Source organism: Salvia hispanica, chromosome 1 (assembly GCF_029641045.1).
Source record: "Salvia hispanica isolate PSC_SH4W2 chromosome 1, Shi_PSC_v1, whole genome shotgun sequence".
NCBI lineage: Eukaryota > Viridiplantae > Streptophyta > Magnoliopsida > Lamiales > Lamiaceae > Salvia > Salvia hispanica.
Window position 1 is genome coordinate 54,029,891 of NC_142692.1, and position 18,982 is coordinate 54,048,872.

At 35.6% G+C, this 18,982-nt stretch overlaps 1 protein-coding gene, 1 long non-coding RNA gene, 3 other non-coding genes and 1 pseudogene across 7 annotated transcripts; 4 read left to right on the forward strand and 2 right to left on the reverse strand.

The window, feature by feature from the left end:
* Positions 1-1,586: 1,586 nt before the first annotated feature.
* On the forward strand, positions 1,587-1,709 carry LOC125185714 (small nucleolar RNA SNORD14). The gene has a single exon (XR_007170221.1). It is a non-coding gene; the product is annotated as a small nucleolar RNA SNORD14 (small nucleolar RNA).
* A 68-nt stretch (positions 1,710-1,777) lies between these two features.
* Positions 1,778-1,854, forward strand: LOC125185763 (small nucleolar RNA R12). Its single transcript, XR_007170263.1, has one exon. It is a non-coding gene; the product is annotated as a small nucleolar RNA R12 (small nucleolar RNA).
* Positions 1,855-1,911: 57 nt separating this feature from the next.
* LOC125185745 (small nucleolar RNA SNORD24) lies at positions 1,912-2,001 on the forward strand. The gene has a single exon (XR_007170246.1). It is a non-coding gene; the product is annotated as a small nucleolar RNA SNORD24 (small nucleolar RNA).
* Positions 2,002-4,092: 2,091 nt separating this feature from the next.
* On the reverse strand, positions 4,093-5,819 carry LOC148934153 (uncharacterized). Its single transcript, XR_016134434.1, has 3 exons — positions 5,589-5,819; positions 4,775-4,841; positions 4,093-4,301 (listed from the first exon to the last, which is right to left on the reverse strand). It is a non-coding gene; the product is annotated as an uncharacterized LOC148934153 (long non-coding RNA).
* Positions 5,820-9,157: 3,338 nt separating this feature from the next.
* Positions 9,158-11,911, reverse strand: LOC125220369 (calcium-binding protein CML38-like; annotated as a pseudogene). The gene is made up of 3 exons (XR_016136378.1): positions 11,855-11,911; positions 11,004-11,354; positions 9,158-10,910 (listed from the first exon to the last, which is right to left on the reverse strand). The product of XR_016136378.1 is annotated as a calcium-binding protein CML38-like (transcript).
* Positions 11,912-14,471: 2,560 nt separating this feature from the next.
* Positions 14,472-18,963, forward strand: LOC125223691 (TATA-box-binding protein 2-like). Of its 2 annotated transcripts, XM_048126949.2 has the most exons (10): positions 14,475-14,654; positions 14,770-14,892; positions 15,680-15,767; positions 16,697-16,768; positions 16,874-16,924; positions 17,140-17,184; positions 17,291-17,383; positions 18,027-18,128; positions 18,220-18,293; positions 18,720-18,963. In XM_048126949.2, coding segments are annotated over exons 2-10 (606 nt in total). In that variant the 5' UTR covers positions 14,475-14,654; positions 14,770-14,812; the 3' UTR covers positions 18,721-18,963. The 2 variants fall into 2 exon arrangements, with proteins under 2 accessions (XP_047982901.1, XP_047982906.1); XM_048126944.2 differs by lacking the exon at positions 18,720-18,963 and having other exon boundaries at positions 14,472-14,654; positions 18,220-18,713.
* Positions 18,964-18,982: the final 19 nt, after the last annotated feature.

Genomic DNA, 18,982 nt, shown 5'->3' on the forward strand with positions numbered 1-18,982 from the left:
AAAGATTTTAAAAAAAAAAAAAACTAAGACGGAGGGGCCGGAGGGGCGTCGGGCTCGAGGCCCATCTTAATCTGCAGGCCTTGGATGCATTTCCAGAGGGCCGCCTTTTCTTCAGGGGTCCCGCCGCCGGTGAAGTACAGCGTGTACATCTGCGTCAGATTGGCGACATTGTTCGAATAAGTGGCTTTTTCTAAGTCGATGTGGGGTTCCGAACCGACTTCCGACGTTGTGCCCTTCCCCTTCCGCCTCCCCTTCGCCTTCTTCGCTCCCTCCGGGCGCTCGTGCGGACCATCCCCATTCAAGTCGATGTGGGTCGCGCTCCCCTCGCTCTCCGAAACGCTAAGTCGCGAGCGCACCGATTTCCCGTGCAGCGCGGCGTGCATCCCCGTCCGGAATTTGGGGAGATCCTTCAGCTTATCGTAGATGTTCCAATACTTGAACCCCTTCGACAAGTACTTGCCACTATACCTCTGCATGGCCTCATCTCGGACCATATGCTCGTTCTGGCCACTGGGCATGTGCGCCAACAAGTTAGAATAAATACCGTTGAAGTGGCCGCAGTCCCTCATGAGGCGCTCCCAATGCCGACGGATCGCCTCGCTGCCATGGTCCTTCATTGAGGCAGTCTTGTGGCTCCTGTACTTCGCGGCAACCCGCTCCCAGAATATGATCTCAGTCTGGTAGTTGCTGCGCTCCGCGTTCTGTGACGTGTTCGCCCAGCAGGTGGCTATCAGCTCGGACTCTTGCAGAGTGTAAGTAGTCCTTACCCGCTTCGGCCTCTCATCGGAACCCGTATCAGTCGCAGGCGGCTCGGTGGGCGTTTCTTCCACCTCGAAGTCCTCCGCGCTCAGTGTCGAGGCCTGAGATTCTTGGTCGCCTGGGGTTGATCCGGGGGTGTCGAACTGGGGCCGATACACATCGTCGGCTGGAGAGGGCATTCTGCCGGCATAGTTGAAGTACGGAGAAAGTCTCCGCGCCGGAGGAGTCTGCAAAGGAGACGGACCCGCGTATGGAAGTTGGCCGGGAGGAGAACCCATCGCCAACAACGAGTGCATCCACTGCTCGTTTGCTTCATCCATGTTGGGAATTTGTGAACTCGACTCTTTCCCCTTACCCTTACCCTTACCCGAGCGGGAATTTTTCTTCCAAAAGCTCATAATTTGATGAAGATTGAAGATTGGGAGAAGAGATTGAAAATGGAGAGAATGAAGATTGTGGGTGATGAATGGAGGAAGTGGAGGAAATATTTATAGGGGTGGGATGTAAAAATAGCCGTTGGGCCGAAAAAAAAAAAAAAAATTTAAATATCGCCGATTTATCGCCGAGCGTCGCCCACAATGGCCGGCGATCGCTCGGCGATAATCCGGCGATAAAACGCCGGTTGGCGAAAAAACGGTAACATTATCGCCGAATTATCGCCGTTTTCACCACAACGGCCGGCGATAATCCGGCGATGTTCGGCGATTTATCGCCGGATTTTCGCCACCCCCATTGGGAGTGCTCTAAATAAACAATCAACTACCACTATCATTCTATTTCTTCTCAATATTCTTGTGTTTATAAATGATTTGTGGTGAGTTAGGAGATGGCGATGATGCTAAATTGAAAGGCTTGTTTCTCGAAACATTCGCAGTGGCCGCCTAATGCTTTCGCCTTCGCCAGGCTTGAGAGCAAATGCAGCTTTACTCCTTCCTTGGATGTCTGAGCCAACTCCTCTCATTCTTTTCCTAAATTCAAATTCAAATTCAATTTTTTTGTGCTTTTGGATTGTGGCATGACATGAATGATGAAAAAATCAGACGGATTCCCAATGAGATTGCCATCTGTGATCACTACCAGCTACTTCTGACTTGTCTTTCTCATCATTTTTCTTATTTTCGATTAAATTAATTCAATTTGGATAATTTTTGTAGCCGGTGATGTGAGATTATATTTGCTACTCTTGATGGGATTCATTTATTCCCATCTGATGATTCTTTATCCACCAAGATCTCTGAGGCTCACCAACTCCAGTTATACCCTTTTTCTTGGTAATTACTCCCTCAGTCGAAGTTCCATTTGTTAGCTGCACGGGTTCTAAGAAATGTTAAGAAAAATGGGTCTCATTCGGGTTCTATTCTAAGAAATATTAAGGAAAAAAAAGTTAGTGGAAGAGGAATCTCATTTGTATAGTTGTATATATTAATTTTAAATGAAATGTGAGCGTAATGAGGTTGTATATATTAATTTTAAATGAAATGTGAGTTTAATGAGTTAGTGGAATGTAGGACCCAATGAATCTATACTCTTATTCGCTCTTATTCGTGGACGGACTAAAATGGAAAAAATGAAAAAACGAGACTCCTATTCGTGGACGGAAAAAGTATCATTTTTTATATACCTTCGTCATTCACTTTCGTTTTTAATTTTTGTGTGAATAATTCCTACTTAAATTATGATTTTTAATTGGAATTAAAATTAAAATTGGAATTGTACCATGTTATATAACGTATTATTTAATTTTATTTAATTATATATTTTTTTTTTGAGTTGGAAAAAAGTATTTCTAGTACTATAAAGTATGAGCTAGGTAGGGGTGTCGAAACGGGTACCCGCGGGTACCCAAACCCGATTTTGCGGGTACCCGTACCCGAAAACTTCAATATTATACTACCCAATCCCGACCGGTATAGTTAAACGGGTAACCCATACCCGCATCGGGTATCCCAAACCCGCAGTTGCGGGTACCCAAACCCGTAGGCATAATTTGAATTGTGTATTATGGAGTATTATTCAATGGTATTATACTTTTTAGTTTTCGCTTATCATTAATGCTAGTCATCTAATACAATAATTTTATGTACATGTTTGAAATTCTAGAATGAATTTTGGGATTGTTGCTAGTTGCTACACTATGATTTTAGATTTGTATTTTTTTACTTTGTTGTATTTGCATAATTTATGCACAAATATGATAATTTCTCATCTCTTAAATATAATATGATTACGTATGAAATATAATGCAAATCTAAATTTCAAATAAGCAAATATGATAGAAACATCGAGCATGTCCAAATTTAAATCATCATTCAAAAGTTTAATGTAAAATAAAAAATAATTACTTTCATAAAAAGTCAAATATAAATAACTTCAACTAAAAGTGTAAATATTTTAAATCTCTAATCTAAAGACACTAAACTAATAAAAAATTTACTTTCACCAAATAATTGGAAATAAAGTGTATCATTAGGGAGTATATATAGATTTGAAACTAATTAACTAAAATAAAATATTTGAAAACCTAAATCCTAAAAATAACGGGTATTATCGGGTCTAGCGGGTAGCGGGTATACCCATACCCGCAAAAATTTAAAACAAACTACCCGATCCCGCCCCGTTTCCCGTTATCGTCACGTAGCGGGTATCCAATACCCGGCGGGTAGCGGGTCGGGTTGAGGGTTTCCCGATACCCGCTACCCGCCGGGTATTGGATACCCGCTACTCGACGATAACGGGAAATGGGACGGGAACGGGTAGTGTGTTTTAGAGCTTTGCGGGTAGCAGGTATACCCACTACCTACGCGGGTATACCTGTTAGTCCCGATAATACACGTTATTGTTAGTACTAGTCATATTCCATCTTTTAATACTCTCTTCGTTCCATATTAATAGAGGTATTTCAAATAGTTAAAGTGGAGAAAAAAAGTAAATAGTTAAATAATAATAGCCATATACGCACTCATTTTGAAAAATTAAAAACAAATAGTTAGAACGGAGAAAAAATAAGAGAGATAATAATGTAAAGAAGAGTATTTAAATCATTATATTTCAAAAATGAGTGAAGAAAATGAAATTTCTCTATTAAGGCGGAACAGTGGGAATACTTTATATAATCTAAGAGTTCCTTTTAAACATTTTTATATTCCAACAAACATACAATTGAAAACTCATCGGAACTAGCTATAAAGTGCCTCCTCACTTTTATTCTCAATTTATTCAACGATCACCATCGATATTAATTGTCACGCCCGCATTTTCTAAGGATAGAAAACACGGTTAATCGTGACTAGTGGGGATTAAAGAAGCAGGGAAGAAAAGGAAAACAACGAATACTCAACAGACAACAATAACTCAAAATAAATGGGAATAGCTCGAATAAAATCAGAGTATCTCAACAATACAAAGAACTCAAAAGAAAGAAACTACTCAGCGGAAGCATTCGAGAGAAGGAATATGCCACGTGTGAAGACATGACACATTCAGAACACTTAAATTTCTTCAACGGTCTTGCTCAACACCCGTCGCACTCATCACAGCTCAACCTGCACATTTTTAAAACATATGCAGGGCTGAGTACTTGATGTACCCAGTGAACACGTGCCAAAATAATTTTCATAAAATATTGTGTCAGCATTTAAAAGTGAACTCAGGGTTTTACAAAAGACCAAGTCACCAAAACATTTTCTCGTTTAAAAGTATGGCTGCAGCCAATTTTTCTCTCTCCTCATACCATATCTGAACCTCATATGTGAAACGAGAACGTGGCCACATTCTCGATCACCGGACCGGCCAACTCGAAAGATAGCGCACGATCCCCTCTGTGTACACTAGTTTGAATGGGACTCACTCCCTAGTCGATTAAACTCATAACTTCTATTAGGGACTCACTCCCCACTAGGCGATCAAATAGACACATCCTCAAAAACAAAATACGGCATGACATAACATATTTGGAATTTAAGCTCATAAAAATTTAAAAGTAGCCTACACAAAAAATGTAGGATAGAAAGCTCACCTCGTTCTCTTACAGTTCTTAACTTGAAAATTCTCACTCCGCCTTAACTTGCTTGCGAAAGAAAACCCTTTTGAAGCAAAATAATAAACTCATCAAAACTCAAGAGAACATCTGATTAGTATGTATGATTCCTAAGTGTTTGCTCGTATTATTCTTCGTCTCCTCTTATAAATGTTTCTAGATTATCGTATTTTAAAACTTGGCCCAACAATAAATTATCCAACACATTTATTAAACTAAGGAAGAGAAAAAGGATTAATACCTATGCTCCCAGCCAGAAAAACGTATTACTCCCTCACAAAGCAAGTCTACTCTGCTTAATTCAAAATGACAGCAAGAACACCCAGCGACAAACTCTCCCTCAACTCTTGTCTCTATCTCCAAGTTAACACAAAATCCTCAAAATTCAACCTTTAAAATTTGGAGTACACACAAAAAGACTCTCAATTTGCTATCTCATGTAAGGAATAAAACGTGACTCCGTTTCTCTCCGCCGCCACCAATTTTGGAACTTCACCGGCGAGTGCCTCCGCGCCGTCTCCTTTCTCAAGCAGGTAAGTCCCTCTCCCCCTTTCCCCATTCTTAGTTTTTAATTCCAAACTTTTATTCAATTTCAGAGTTTTCTCGAAAAGATTGGGGAAATAAACTGGACTCATAGGCTATAAAACTTCTACAAAAATCAAAGATCGGATCTTGAACATCAATGGATTACTCAAAAGGTTTCAAAGTGATGTACTTGATTCATGCAAGTGTACTACTGTGGTTCATAAAAGAAATGCAGCAGGAATTTCGTATGTAAATGGGAGGGATATACCTTTTCGGAAGGAAGAATTAAGGATATTTCAATTGCAAGAAGAAATGAACTCACGGCTTTCTCTACTCCCTTTGCCTCTCTCTCAGATTTAATTTGGATGTGAAAGAATGTGGAAACATGGAATAATTGTAGACAGAAGCCGGTTGCTATTGTTTGGGAAAAATATGTACGTATATATCATAAAGATTTGATTTACATTTAGTTGGAGACTTTTCTGATAAAGGGGAATATTGGAGCCGTAGGAATTGAGTTGGGAGATATGTTTGACTGAAAATCAAAATAACAGGATTGATTTTGGGCTCAAAGGGGCTTTCAACTAAATAAAATAATTGGGCTAGCAAAAATAATTATTTCTTAGGCCCATAGGTAAATTCCTTTTTCATCGTCGAAATTACATGTCTCGTTCTTTGGTCTTCCATTCGCATCTTTGGTCGTTCAACGTATAAAGAACTTGGCTTAAAAAAAAATTTGAGTTGTACAAACTACGTCTTTGAGAACGAATAAAAAGATATAAAAGTCGGGGTGTTACATTAATAAAGTAAATTAGAGAACATTGACGGTTATTATGATTTTCAAATTTTTTATTAGGATTTCGGATCGGATACGGGTACCCGCAATGTCGGATACGGGATACCCGACACGGGTATCGGGTAATTCCGGTATGTCGCGAGGTGGGTATTGGGACAACAAATTTGGCTAAAATTGGGTACGTGTACCCGATTTGTCGAGTGCGAATACCCGCGGATAATCCGTTTCGCCACTCTTAATATGAGCTCTTATTGATCAACAATATAATATTTATTGGGTTGATTATTATTTATAATACTTATATCCAAGGGGAGAGATAAATAAATGGACAGTTAAGTCTTATACTCCATTTAAGACCTTTTTCTTATCTTTGTAAGTCTTATAGGAGTATTAATAAGTACTGCTAGTACTTAATATTTTTCTTTCATTAAAATCATTTTATTAAGAGGAAAGCTTTTTAAGATATTTTTCTATATTTTTAAAGATATACTTTTACTTGTTCAATAATGGAGTATCATATTTGTCTTCTTTTTATGAAAAATTATTCTTTAATGAGATTATTATAATTTATGTTTTGGAACGCATATTGTATATTTTTTATTTTAGAAAATAATTAATCTTTTTGTATATATTTTTTAGAATTTATTATTTTTTGAAAGGTTATATTTCCTTTTTGAAAAGATAAATAAAATATGTATACATTTTTTATATTTTTTTTGTCATTTTCAAAGGGAGAGGTAAATGGTGGGGTTATAACTACTATATTTATGTTTTTTTTTTCATAAAAATCATTCTTCAATGGAAAGAGAATTTGAAAAGGTATTACGCGTATATTTTCTCATTTTAAAGAGTATTTTTCCTCTCCATCAATGGAGAATAATAAAATTTTATAACTATGTTTTTGAGAAGTATTAGTACATTTATGTTTTGGAATGCATCTTGTATTATTATTTTATTTTAGAAATAGTCATAATATTTTCTTTGTAGTTTAGTTACTTTTCAGAATGATATATTTTTCTTTTTGAAAAGGTAAATACTTATACTCCTAGGGGTGGGTCGATACGATATATCGTATCGAAAATGTTGTATCGTATATCGTATCGAAAATATCGATATGAAAGAATTTTATATCGTTAACGTATCGAAAGTTTTGATATATCGAACTTTCGATATGGATAATATCAATATCATTATCGTATCGATATTTCAATATATCGTACCGAAATTCGATATATCGTTATGAACGATATATCGAAATATCGTTATCGTATCGGATACCTGTATATCGAAAAATATAATTCAAAATTGGAAAATAACACAAAAATTAAATGGATTTATATATATTTATAATTTTAAACTTCAATATATATTGAATTTCAATATGTTTCGATATATATGATATATATCGTGTATTCGATATAAAACGATATATCGAAAATATCGATATATATATCGTATATTCGATATAAAACGATATATCGCGCTATAAGGAAATTCATATCGTTATCGTATCGAAAACTTACGATATTCCCTAATTTTGCGATATATCGTAATTTTTGATACGATACGAGCGATATATCATTTTTTCGGTATTTTTCCCCAGCCCTAAATACTCCCTCTGTCCGCAAATAGGAGTCCTGTTTTTTTTTTGTCCGTGCGCGAATAGGAGTCCCGACTGGTAATAGGGTCTCACTATCGACTAACTATTTCCACTCACATTTCATTCAAAACTAATAGGAATAGTATATACAAGTGAGACTCATATTCCACTAACTTTTTTCCATTCACTTTTCTTAACTTTTCTTAAAACTCGTGCTGCTAAGAAATGAAATTCCTAATACAGGGAGTATATGATATACCTTTTCTTTATATCTTTCATCCTTCTCTAAGAGGTAAGCTATTTAGAAAATGTATATGTTCTTTTTATTTTCCAAAAAAGGATTTATATCCTTCTTGTGGGACGGACTAAAAATGAACGATTGCATATTTTTGGGACTAACTAATATATTAGTTATAAGACTTTACCTCTTCATTTACCTTTTCCCATACAAATACTCTAACATATGGAGTACATTGTATAATAGTGTTGGTTCGATTTACACGCAGGTTTAATGAATGAATGCTCTAAGTATGAATACTCCAGTAATGTTAGAGCATCTCCAAGGGAAGAAGATATATAGAAAATGTATATTATGTATTTACATTCTTAAAAAGTGAAATATACCATTTTAAAATGTAACACGTTCCAAATGGAAAAGATAAATTATTTTTTAGAAATAAAATAATACTACAAAATGCATTAAAAACATAAAGTGTAATACCTTCTCAGATACTTTTCCCTTTAGAGAAGAATTTTTCATGAAAAGAAGACAAATATGATAGTTATAAGATTTTACCTCTCCATTGATGGAGAGGTAAAGATACCTCTTCAAAATGAAAAAATGTATACTACCTTCTCAAATATCTCTCTCCTTGGAGAATGATTTTTCATGATAAAAAGGTAAATATGGTAGTTATATTAGTTTACCTCTCTATTTACCTCTTCCTTTAAAGATGATCTTAGAATAATTTGTTGGTTCACAATTAGACTGGGGCATATTGTTGTTTTAGGAGTGTTGAATAAAAATATAAGGAGAGATATTGAAAAAATGCATTAATTTCGCTGATTTACACGGCATATGATTTTTTTAGAACAAGAAATTTTTACTTTTTTATTATTTTTTCTTCTTTTTTCTTATTTTTCCTTCGTACTATCTTGATCCATAAATATATAACTACAACTTTAAAAATATAAACTATTCAACAATTTTATGTTTATGTTTCAATTTTTAATGAGTAAAAGCCAAAATTAGTCATAAACATATGATATTTTTACGATTTTGGACATAAACATTATGTTATGAATTATTGCATTTCACACATTCGAACTTGAGCCAGAATCAGTCCATTTTGGACGGCTCTAACGGTGGATTATGTCCAAATTAAATATTTTTATCAGATTTTTTAATTTATTTTAAATATAAAAACTATTTATTCTAAAATAATTTAAAGTAAAAAATTAAATCTCCATAATCTGAGATCTATCAACGAGACTACATCATAATCTTAAACTTATCAAAATTAATCACTCCACGCCACTAAGATCAAAAGGGGCAATCATATTATTGCAGCCGTGAACACTTCTTCTCCACCCCAATCCACAGTCCACACAGCATTCTCTTCAAGCTCTATGGAGTTATGCACGCGCTTCCCTCCGGCGCGTAGAGTTTAGGGTTCGAACGCCACCTTCAAATCGCTATGCTTCTCCTCCTCTCCCGTCCCCTCCACTTCCTTCACGAATCCTCCAAACTCAACAGCCCATCCCCCTCTGAATCCGTCAGCGCCACCGCCACCTCCGCTACCATGTCGCCGCCGATTGAGGCAACGCACTGCCGCAGCTTCTCCGGGCTTATTCTACCGTCGCTGTCCGAATCGAAGTGGCTGAAAGCTCTCTCGGATTGCTCAAATTTCTCCATTGGTGACTTTGTGAGATGCGAAATTTGAGAAAAAAAATTCAGATACACTGTAATTGATTGACTCAGGAAAGAGGATATTTTGTGTGCGAATGTTTTTTTTGCGATGGATTTTGGGGTATTTATAGGTGTTGTAAAGAAAATACCGGTGCAAATCAGCCACGATTACCAAAAACCGGTTGCCGCCGTCGCAGAGGGCGTGGAGGAATGCGCAGTTACAGAAAACGATTCCGTAGAGGCGGAGGGACAAGAGCGTTGCAATGGAGGTGATGGAGAAGATGACGTTGTGGCCTTTCTTGTCGAAGAGCCCTAATTTGGTGAAATCGTGGACGAGTTTGCAGTAGTGCTTGGAGACTTCGGAAACGACATAGTATTGGAGGTGGAGGTAGTTGTGGAAGGGGTCGAGGTGGGACTAGGCGTAAATAATCTTACCTCCCGATGGCGACGGCGGTCGGCGCAGCGACGACGGCAGCCTGATGACAGCAGCGGCGGTTTTCAGCCGGCTGCAGTGCTGGCAGAGAGGGAGACCAAGAGAGAAAATAAGAAGAAAAGAGAGGAGAGGACCGATTAATAATTAAAAAGGTTAATTTTGGTCAAAATCTGCTTAAGTGCCATTGACCGTTTGTTTTAGACAGTTCTGTTAATTTAGGACCAATTCCGGTTCGAGTTCATTTGTGAGGGACCAAACATGGGCAGACCTAAGTGGGAGTGGGGAGGGGCTAAGCCCTCACTCATATTATTTTTTCAACATTTTTCTACTTATATTTTTTTTAATTTAATTAAATTTAGTGTAAACTTTTATATAAAAGCCCCTACAAATAATCTAAATTACACCAAAATATACTTAAAATTAATATTTAGAAATCTCAGCCCCTATTGACAAATATTTCTGCGTCCGCCACTGAGACCAAATAATCAAAAAGATAATGTTCAAGACCAAATTGATAAAACGACCATATATTTAGGACCACATTTGACCTTTACTTTTCTTAATTCATACTCTTTCTTGTTGTGTTTTAAGAATTGTGTCATGCGTTTTATGCCTAACACTCTCTGTTATTGTCTCTATTTGAACTAGTTATTTTTTAGTGCGCTCACAAAAAAATCTATGATCAATTAAAAATATTTATACTTTACACGGATGAAGTATGTTTTTTAACACAAGAGATCCATCTCCATTACGATCATTACTCCCAGTAGCTCTATCCTTTCCAAAAATTATCTTCCAATCCTCCCAAAAAGGCCATGATCTGTTCCTCATTAAACGAGCATTGCTATCAATCTGTTATTGAAAAATATGACTTGATTAGTTCATTCAATTAACTCATATTCAATTAAAACCTATTCACAAGTAAGGAGCAGAAAAAATACATACCCTCACTATTTGTGCCCATTGATCATCTTCACGGTCAATTTTGAAATCATTATTGCTATTAAAGCGTACACCACTTCGGCCCAAAATAGTAACCAAGGAAGAATAATTCTTCTTCCAAGAACAGATCTTTGACTGAATATGAGGATTGGCCTTAATATCTGTGGTTGGGAACTCACGTCTTAGGGCTTCTTCTACCTTGTTGTGGTATCCAGATCGAAAGCCATTATCAGACTTCCACCCTTGAGCAACAAGCTCCTTCAATGTTGCAACCAAGATTTCTTCTTCTTTATTGGACCAACTACGCCTGGACCTGTCAACTCAGTTTGCTCTACGTGCATCGGCCATTTCGAACTGCAACAATGTGAACGGGAAATACACAAGTTACTTCACTAATATACAACAATAGCTACTAAACTAGACTAACTGCATAAACAACAATGGACAGCCACTGCATCAACAGTTTCTTCATTCCTAACACTAACTAAACCAAAGAGCATTTGAATACATAAAGCCTACACTGCATTTGAATACATAAATCAGCAAATCAACTTGGAGAAGAAGTTTAAAGCAGTATTTCAATACATATTGCATAGTTTGATGACGTGAAGCTATAGATACAATTAACGCAAGGGTTTGTGATTTGGAAGCAGTAAATCGATAAATTAAAAAATGAAATAAGTCATACTCGTTTTAGACACAAATGAACCAAATAACGACGGGTTTGTGAAATGGAAGCAGTAAATCGACACTCAAAGTGGAAGAAGCAATCTATAAAATTGACCGGATTCTTTGTATCAAGCAATGAAAAACGAAATAAGCAGACTTCTTTAGACGGAAATGAGAAAACTCACCGGATTCTGTGATGTAGAATGAACGACTGCTCAAAAGCAAAGAACTTGTGGTGATAATCTGGGGAGCGGCTGTCTCATTTTATAGGAATTATTAGGGCAACATGAGGATAGTTTAGTAATTAAATTAAATTAATGAGGATAATTTTGGCAATCATAATTTTAATCCTTGCTTGTGACTTATTGTACCAAACACTACAATAAGATAGCTCAAAATTATCTTAGGCTACCAAACACCCAATATATGTAAATTAACTAATCAAAACTATGATTACTATCATAATGGTATCATGTTTAGTCGAAACATGACATAGCTACCAAACGAGCCCTAAGTTTACATTTATCAATAATTTGAATGTTGTGCACTCAAATCCACGGAGAATATTGTAACAGGAGGGGAAAAATATTAACATATAGATAAATAAATATAAAAATATAATAACAAGAGAAAAAATTTGGGTATTGGGAGAGGGCGTCTGTCATTGCAGCTTTTTAAATTTCAAAATTCTTTATAGTTTGATTTATCAAAGTTGCAGATTTTGACCCTTTAGACATCAATTTAGAATGCCAATTAAATCAATGGAAGAATAACAGACAGACAAGCTTTAGACGTCCATCTCTTTAGAGGGGTGACTTTCTTCATGTTTCTCCCGGACAGCAGTGTAATATGCAAAGTTGGGCACTGCATTTTGTGATGACTGATCCAAATGTTTTTTTATTGTTGAGCTTAATTTAGGAAAAACTGTGAAAGAGAAGAGAAAGACATTGGAGGAAGATGATGACATGGCATTTAGTTTTGAAGTTTTAAACAACAGTCAAAATGGATGCCTCATCAATTCTAATTAGCCATATCAGATACTCACTCCATCCCCTTTAAAGTGATCACCTTTTCATTTTTGTTTGTTCTAATAAAGATATCCATTTTCCAATTCTGGAAATAACCTCTTATCTCCTCATTAAAATATTTAATTACATTTTTTTTCTCTATTTTATTCCACCTAACAACACTTTCTAAAATCTCGTGCCACTCAAGAATGTGGACTTATACGGAGTACTCAATTAATAAATAATTAGTACAATATAATTATTTAAAATATGAATCATATAATATCAAATAATAATAATTTTTATGTTATCTTAAATTAATAACTGACAATATAATTTTAATAAAAATTTAAAATTATAAATTATATTTATAATATAAAAACATTGAATATTTTTAATTAGATGTTTTAGTCATAAAATGATATAGAACAATTGAATTAAAAACATTTTTAATTAATTTAATTAGTTTAAACAATTGATTTAATTAGGTGTTTTGTCCTGAATTTATATTATGAATGTCAATTTGGTGTAGGTATAAAACAAAAAAAAAGATAGAAGATGAAACAAAAACTAAGAATAAAAAGGAAAGAAGAAAGAAGAAAAAAGAAATCACATGATTTCACTATACCCTCCGTGGCCTAAATATTACATGTTTGGTGCCTAGAGTTATTTTCGTCACAAGGTACTAAAAATGTTATAAAAAAGGATCAGATTTCTATAAAAAAACTGAATGATCAAGTACCATTTTTTAAGTTCACTCTTGATTCTAATGGGTATGCTAGGTCCAGGTGGAACAAAATCGTTGTTGACCAGATGCCTTGCTCCATTCTATTATCTTCGTTCTATAAAATAGATCACTTTATTTTTGTCCATCACACAGAAATATTATATAACCATTAATGGAAAAAAAAATCATTCTCGTTTATTTTGTCATAACTCAATTTTAAATATATTTTCTCTCTCTTACTTTATTATTTATGGACTATTTCAACTACATTTTAACCTTTCTGTTTACGCTAATTATTTATTAAAACTCGTGTCATCTATAAATGACCTAATACCAGAGCGGAGTGAGTATATTTTTTTCCACTAAAACCTCCAATGGGGTGACATAATCTATGTCCATTTTGTGAATGAGTTTCTCTTGTTACTATTTCATGGACAAAGGTTCAAGGTTGCAGAATTCATGTTCATCGTGTTGAGCGTATTCAATATGTTAGCGTGATCTATTGATCATTTGATCTTATGAGTGTTTGGGTAATTGGATGGGAAGTTCATATATGGGAATTGAAGTGCCAATTTGTGTAATGCTTGCCTTTCCGCCTGCCGTATGGCACTGAAGAAAACGATGTGGAATGCTAAAATTTAAGACTTAGAGCAGACTTCGCTACTATAACCCCCTTTATTTCTAAAAATATTTATAAAAAAATAATTTGTTTTTTTCTATTTTAGGTATTCGTGATTGGATTTGATGATAATTTCTTCAAACAATGAGAGAATGATGTAAATCAGAGTGTTCGGTATCAACTTCACCACACCATGGGCTATGGAACGATTGAGATTCGCAAGTAAGGTCAAAGACGAGTGTAAAAACGACGCGAGTGTGTGGCATATGATCGAGCCAAAGAGGGGCGCACTAGAAGTCCACCCGACCGGGTGGATTCTATATATTCCGCACCCAACTAGTTCAATAACATTGAATAATAGATTGGGCCGAATCCAAATATATTAGCCCGACTGAGACCCACCCATTATAAATATCTTGCATTGTCTATATAAAACCCTACTTTTAGAATTCTTGGCGCTCTTAACCAAATCGTCTCTTATTTTTCCTCTTCTCCCATCAACGATTCCATAAAAACCCTATTTCACACCTTCAAGGTCCTATCTCTCATTCATTTTGTCGAAATTCGCCTAAGATCTCGTAATGCTTCTCAATTTGTTTTTTGGGGATCGACGACCTCTCAAAATTATAGTAGTACGTTTGCGATTAGGGGTTTGAAAAAAATCATAACATAAATTGACAATTTTGTATATGATTCAAAATTGATGGTTGATTTGACTTAAATTTGTTTGTCCTCTCTGCACCACAGTATTGTGGATCCTGTGCAAAATTTGGATAGAGCAAGTGATTTGATGGAAGACCATCAAGTTCTGGAAGGGAGCCAACCAGTTGATCTCTCCAGGCATCCCTCCGGAATTGTTCCAACTCTCCAGTGAGATTTACTCTCTCTGAAAGAATCTTATTTTCCACGGTCCACCGCCCTCTTTACTTGCTGCTGCATCAAGTGTTCAGAGATTATATTGATCATTGGTTTTAATTAAAATCTCTGGATGTTTAGACAATAATTGTTTTATAATAGATGTGGAACTATTATGATCCTCTTTGAATGAAAAAAATAACAAAATTAGCTAAGATGCCCTCTTATAATTTGGGTGCACAAAACTGATTTCAGTTTATCCTAAGTAATTGCACCAAAAGTCAGATAACCTCTGCCTAAAAGTATACAGAAGAGTTTTAGTGCATTACATGGTAAAAAGGAAACGGGTTCAGTTCGTCATTCTATGTTTCCTGGTTATGGGAAAAATAGTGCTTAAATTTAGGTAAAGCCTCAAAGACAGGGGGAGGTAGATGGAGATTCTAGAGAGTGTTAAGTGAAAAAGATAGCTATAAATTGGTAGTATTTGAGTAACTACTGTTATAATGCATTAGTACCGCATAAGTTATGGAGGTAGCGTGGAATTGGTACCGTTTCTCACGAATTACATCTGACATGTAAACTGCCTCAATTTAATCTATCTAAGTGAAACTGAGACCTTGGAATCTATGATGTAAATTAGACACATGAAAAATGTGTTCAGTTTTGCCTTTTAAGCCGCTGTGTTTTAGATGGCTGTCTAGGGACATCTTAAAACAGTGTTGTCTATGTTGCAAGTTTTAAGTTTATTCTTACATCTTTGATACTCACATTGATTATAAATTCCTGATTCGTTTAATAACAGGAATATTGTTTCTACTGTCAATTTGGACTGCAAATTAGATCTTAAAGCCATAGCATTACAGGCTCGTAATGCAGAATACAATCCCAAGGTATGCTATGTCCTGTCATATCTACTATTGTTGTTCTTGTTATATTCAACACTTAAAATTAACCTTTGGAACACTAGCTGTCCTGGTTATCATGGAATTGTTTTGATGTAGCTTCACATTTAAGCTTGATGGGTTAACTTGTTATTGGAACCTAGTACTGCAACTGGGCCTTCTTTTTGCAGAACTTTTGTAGAATATGTGGACATCTTTTTCACACAATCTTTTTGCCAGTATTATCAACCATTCTTTTTTTATTTTTATAATTGTTTTATCTTACTTTTTCTGTTCTATCCTCCCTACTAGTTCCATGCAGATCCTGAAACTAGGAATGCCTCTTTCCTTCTCCACAGATTGTTTGCAAGTTTGGTTGTGTACTTGTGTGATCTAGTGCTAAACTGTTCCAGCTACTTCAAATACAAATTACAAATTTCAGATATAAATCAATTTCTTTAAATTGAATAGTATTTGCTTTCGATGGTATGATTCTGTTATTCAACCCCTTATTCTAGTAACCAAAGCTTTTCTGACTTACTGCTAGGTCTTCACTCTTCACCAAAATTCTTTTGCTGTCAATAAGGTTCTATCTTGTGGATAAGAAGCAGATCAACATTTATTAAGATTTGTCTTTGAAGGGAATGAATGTGCCTTGAAATTAGCTTTATAGTTGCTAACTGTCATCTATGCTTCCAAACCCCCAACTCTGGATGTAGCTTTATCTGTATACTGGTGATCTGTTGTGTTTTCCATCAATTTAACTGAATTATTTCCAAACCCCAACTCTGGATGTAGCTTTATCTGTATTTCTGGTGGAGCTAGCAAAAGTGGGAACTTGGAGAAAGTCAGTTTTATATTGCTTTTATCTGATATATGTTCTTCGGGGGATTGTGTTAATATGTATCTAGTTCATACTAACTTTGGGATGCTTCCAGCGTTTTGCTGCTGTGATTATGAGGATTCGAGAACCAAAAACTACAGCATTAATATTTGCATCTGGAAAGATGGTAAGTAGTGATTTAGTTCTTGAAAATTCTGTGTAACTTGTTCAAATGTGCCTGGCACTATTTTGGTGTTCTCTTTTATGCTAACTTTTTTCTTCATGTCTTCAGGTGTGTACAGGAGCCAAGAGCGAAGCACAATCCAAATTGGCTGCACGCAAGGTATAGCATGTCATATGAATTTGATATCCAAAATCTTAATACAGGAGTTTCTTGGAAACTTCATCATGGGCCTTTTGATCAAAAGACCTTTCACAAGTCATTTTGGTTTGGTACTTGGAATTATCATGTAAAAGTACCCTGGAAATTCATTTATCTTATGTTCAAATGATTCTTTCCTTCTCTCACTTTACATGGGTCCTAACTATTTTCTTCAGTATGCTAGGGTTATTCAGAAGCTTGGCTTCCCTGCTAAATTCAAGGTACTAATCTCTGTTCTCATAGGCAATTGATGCGAACATCATCTTATCATATTGGTTTTCACTCAAGTTTCGTTCCTCATTTTCTTCTTTTCCTATCTACTCATAGGATTTCAAAATTCAGAACATAGTTGGATCATGTGATGTAAAATTTCCCATTCGACTTGAAGGACTGGCCCTTGCTCACCGTGCCTTTTCCAGTGTGGGTGATTCATTTGCCTGTGTTTTATCTTGCTTTCAGATGTTCTAATTTAGTCCAATGATACTGGGTCTGCTCATATTGAGTATTTGTCTTATATCTGCAAAGTTAGGTGATAGCTTGAATCAGACCAAATTAAATCTAAGGACCTCATTTTCATGTACTGGATTAAATTCTGCTTTCAGTTACAACCAGAACATTTAAACTATGCAGAATGCTTTAATGCTGATAAACTTGATGTTGACCTACAAGTAACAAGTACCTCAATTGTCTGCTGGTAGTCAATTCTATCACAAGAATTTCAGCTTGTCCTAATAAGTGTTGTCTCTTCAAGGTTTTTATCCTTGTTGGTTGTATAGTTGAATTTCAAATCTTAAAAACTGTTCTTGATTTTCTGTATTTAGTTTTATTTTGTATGCATTCTTTCAATAGAATGATCTAGCTATTTTTTTTTCCAATTTATTAAATTGTTTTTCTTAAGGGATAACTTTGATATTGGGAAAAGATGCTTTATTAACTAGAATCTGAAAATTTCATCTTGATTGTTTAAAAATGTACTATTTGTTTTAGTTGCTAGACACCAAATTCCCGGGGTAACTTATCTGAAGTACCTTCATGTTGTTTATTGTATCTTTTGTTGGTTTAGTATGAGCCAGAGCTGTTCCCTGGATTAATCTATCGAATGAAACAACCTAAGATTGTGCTGCTCATTTTTGTCTCTGGGAAGATTGTCCTTACTGGAGCTAAGGTAGTTATTTGTAACTTACTATCAGCGATAAATCATTTTGTGCTCTGCTAATCATGATGATGTGATGCTGCTTTTGTCATAACCTTTCCAGGTTAGAGATGAGACTTATGCTGCCTTTGAGAATATATATCCTGTTCTCACAGGATTCCGAAAAGTTCCGCAATGGTATGGCGACGTGGTGTTGTGTGCATCAGTTTTATTACTATAGCAGTAATTTTGTTTATTTGCATTCATTATTTTGATGAATGGATTTACATGTGCCTGAGAAGCCCCTCCTGTTCACGTGTAATTGGCTTTAGTTCCCTTGTCATGGAAGGTGATCTGGCATTGGTACATAATGGTATTGTATGTTAAAAGCAATGTGTACTGAAGATCATTTAGATAGAGCAAACTATTTCATGAAACAACCCAGATTTGGCATTATTGTCCTTTAAGCTAGTGTTTATGATGTTGGATTTTCCCATTAAATGAGCAGTTGTATCTTGCCATTTCTTTGGCCATACATATATTGCGAACCAAATAAAAGTGATGGTTTTGAGTGCGGTTAGCTTTGTCAACACTCACGTGGTATGTGTATTAACTTGTATGCAGATTATTCAAGATGTTGGATGAAGAGCTTAAATAGCTGGGATTCAATTGTAAATAGGCATAGGGGATTAGACCGGCTGGTTGGGTGATAGTGTTCCAGGTAGAATGAAGGCACTCTGCCTATTTTGTTGAACTGTCAGTGCACCACATTCAGTGTGTACTCAATTTTGAACCACTGTTTCATATCTTCTTTACATTCAAGACTAGTGAATGGGTTTCTACATTAATTTAAGTGCGCCTTTTTTTCTGTGTTCTCATGCAATGTT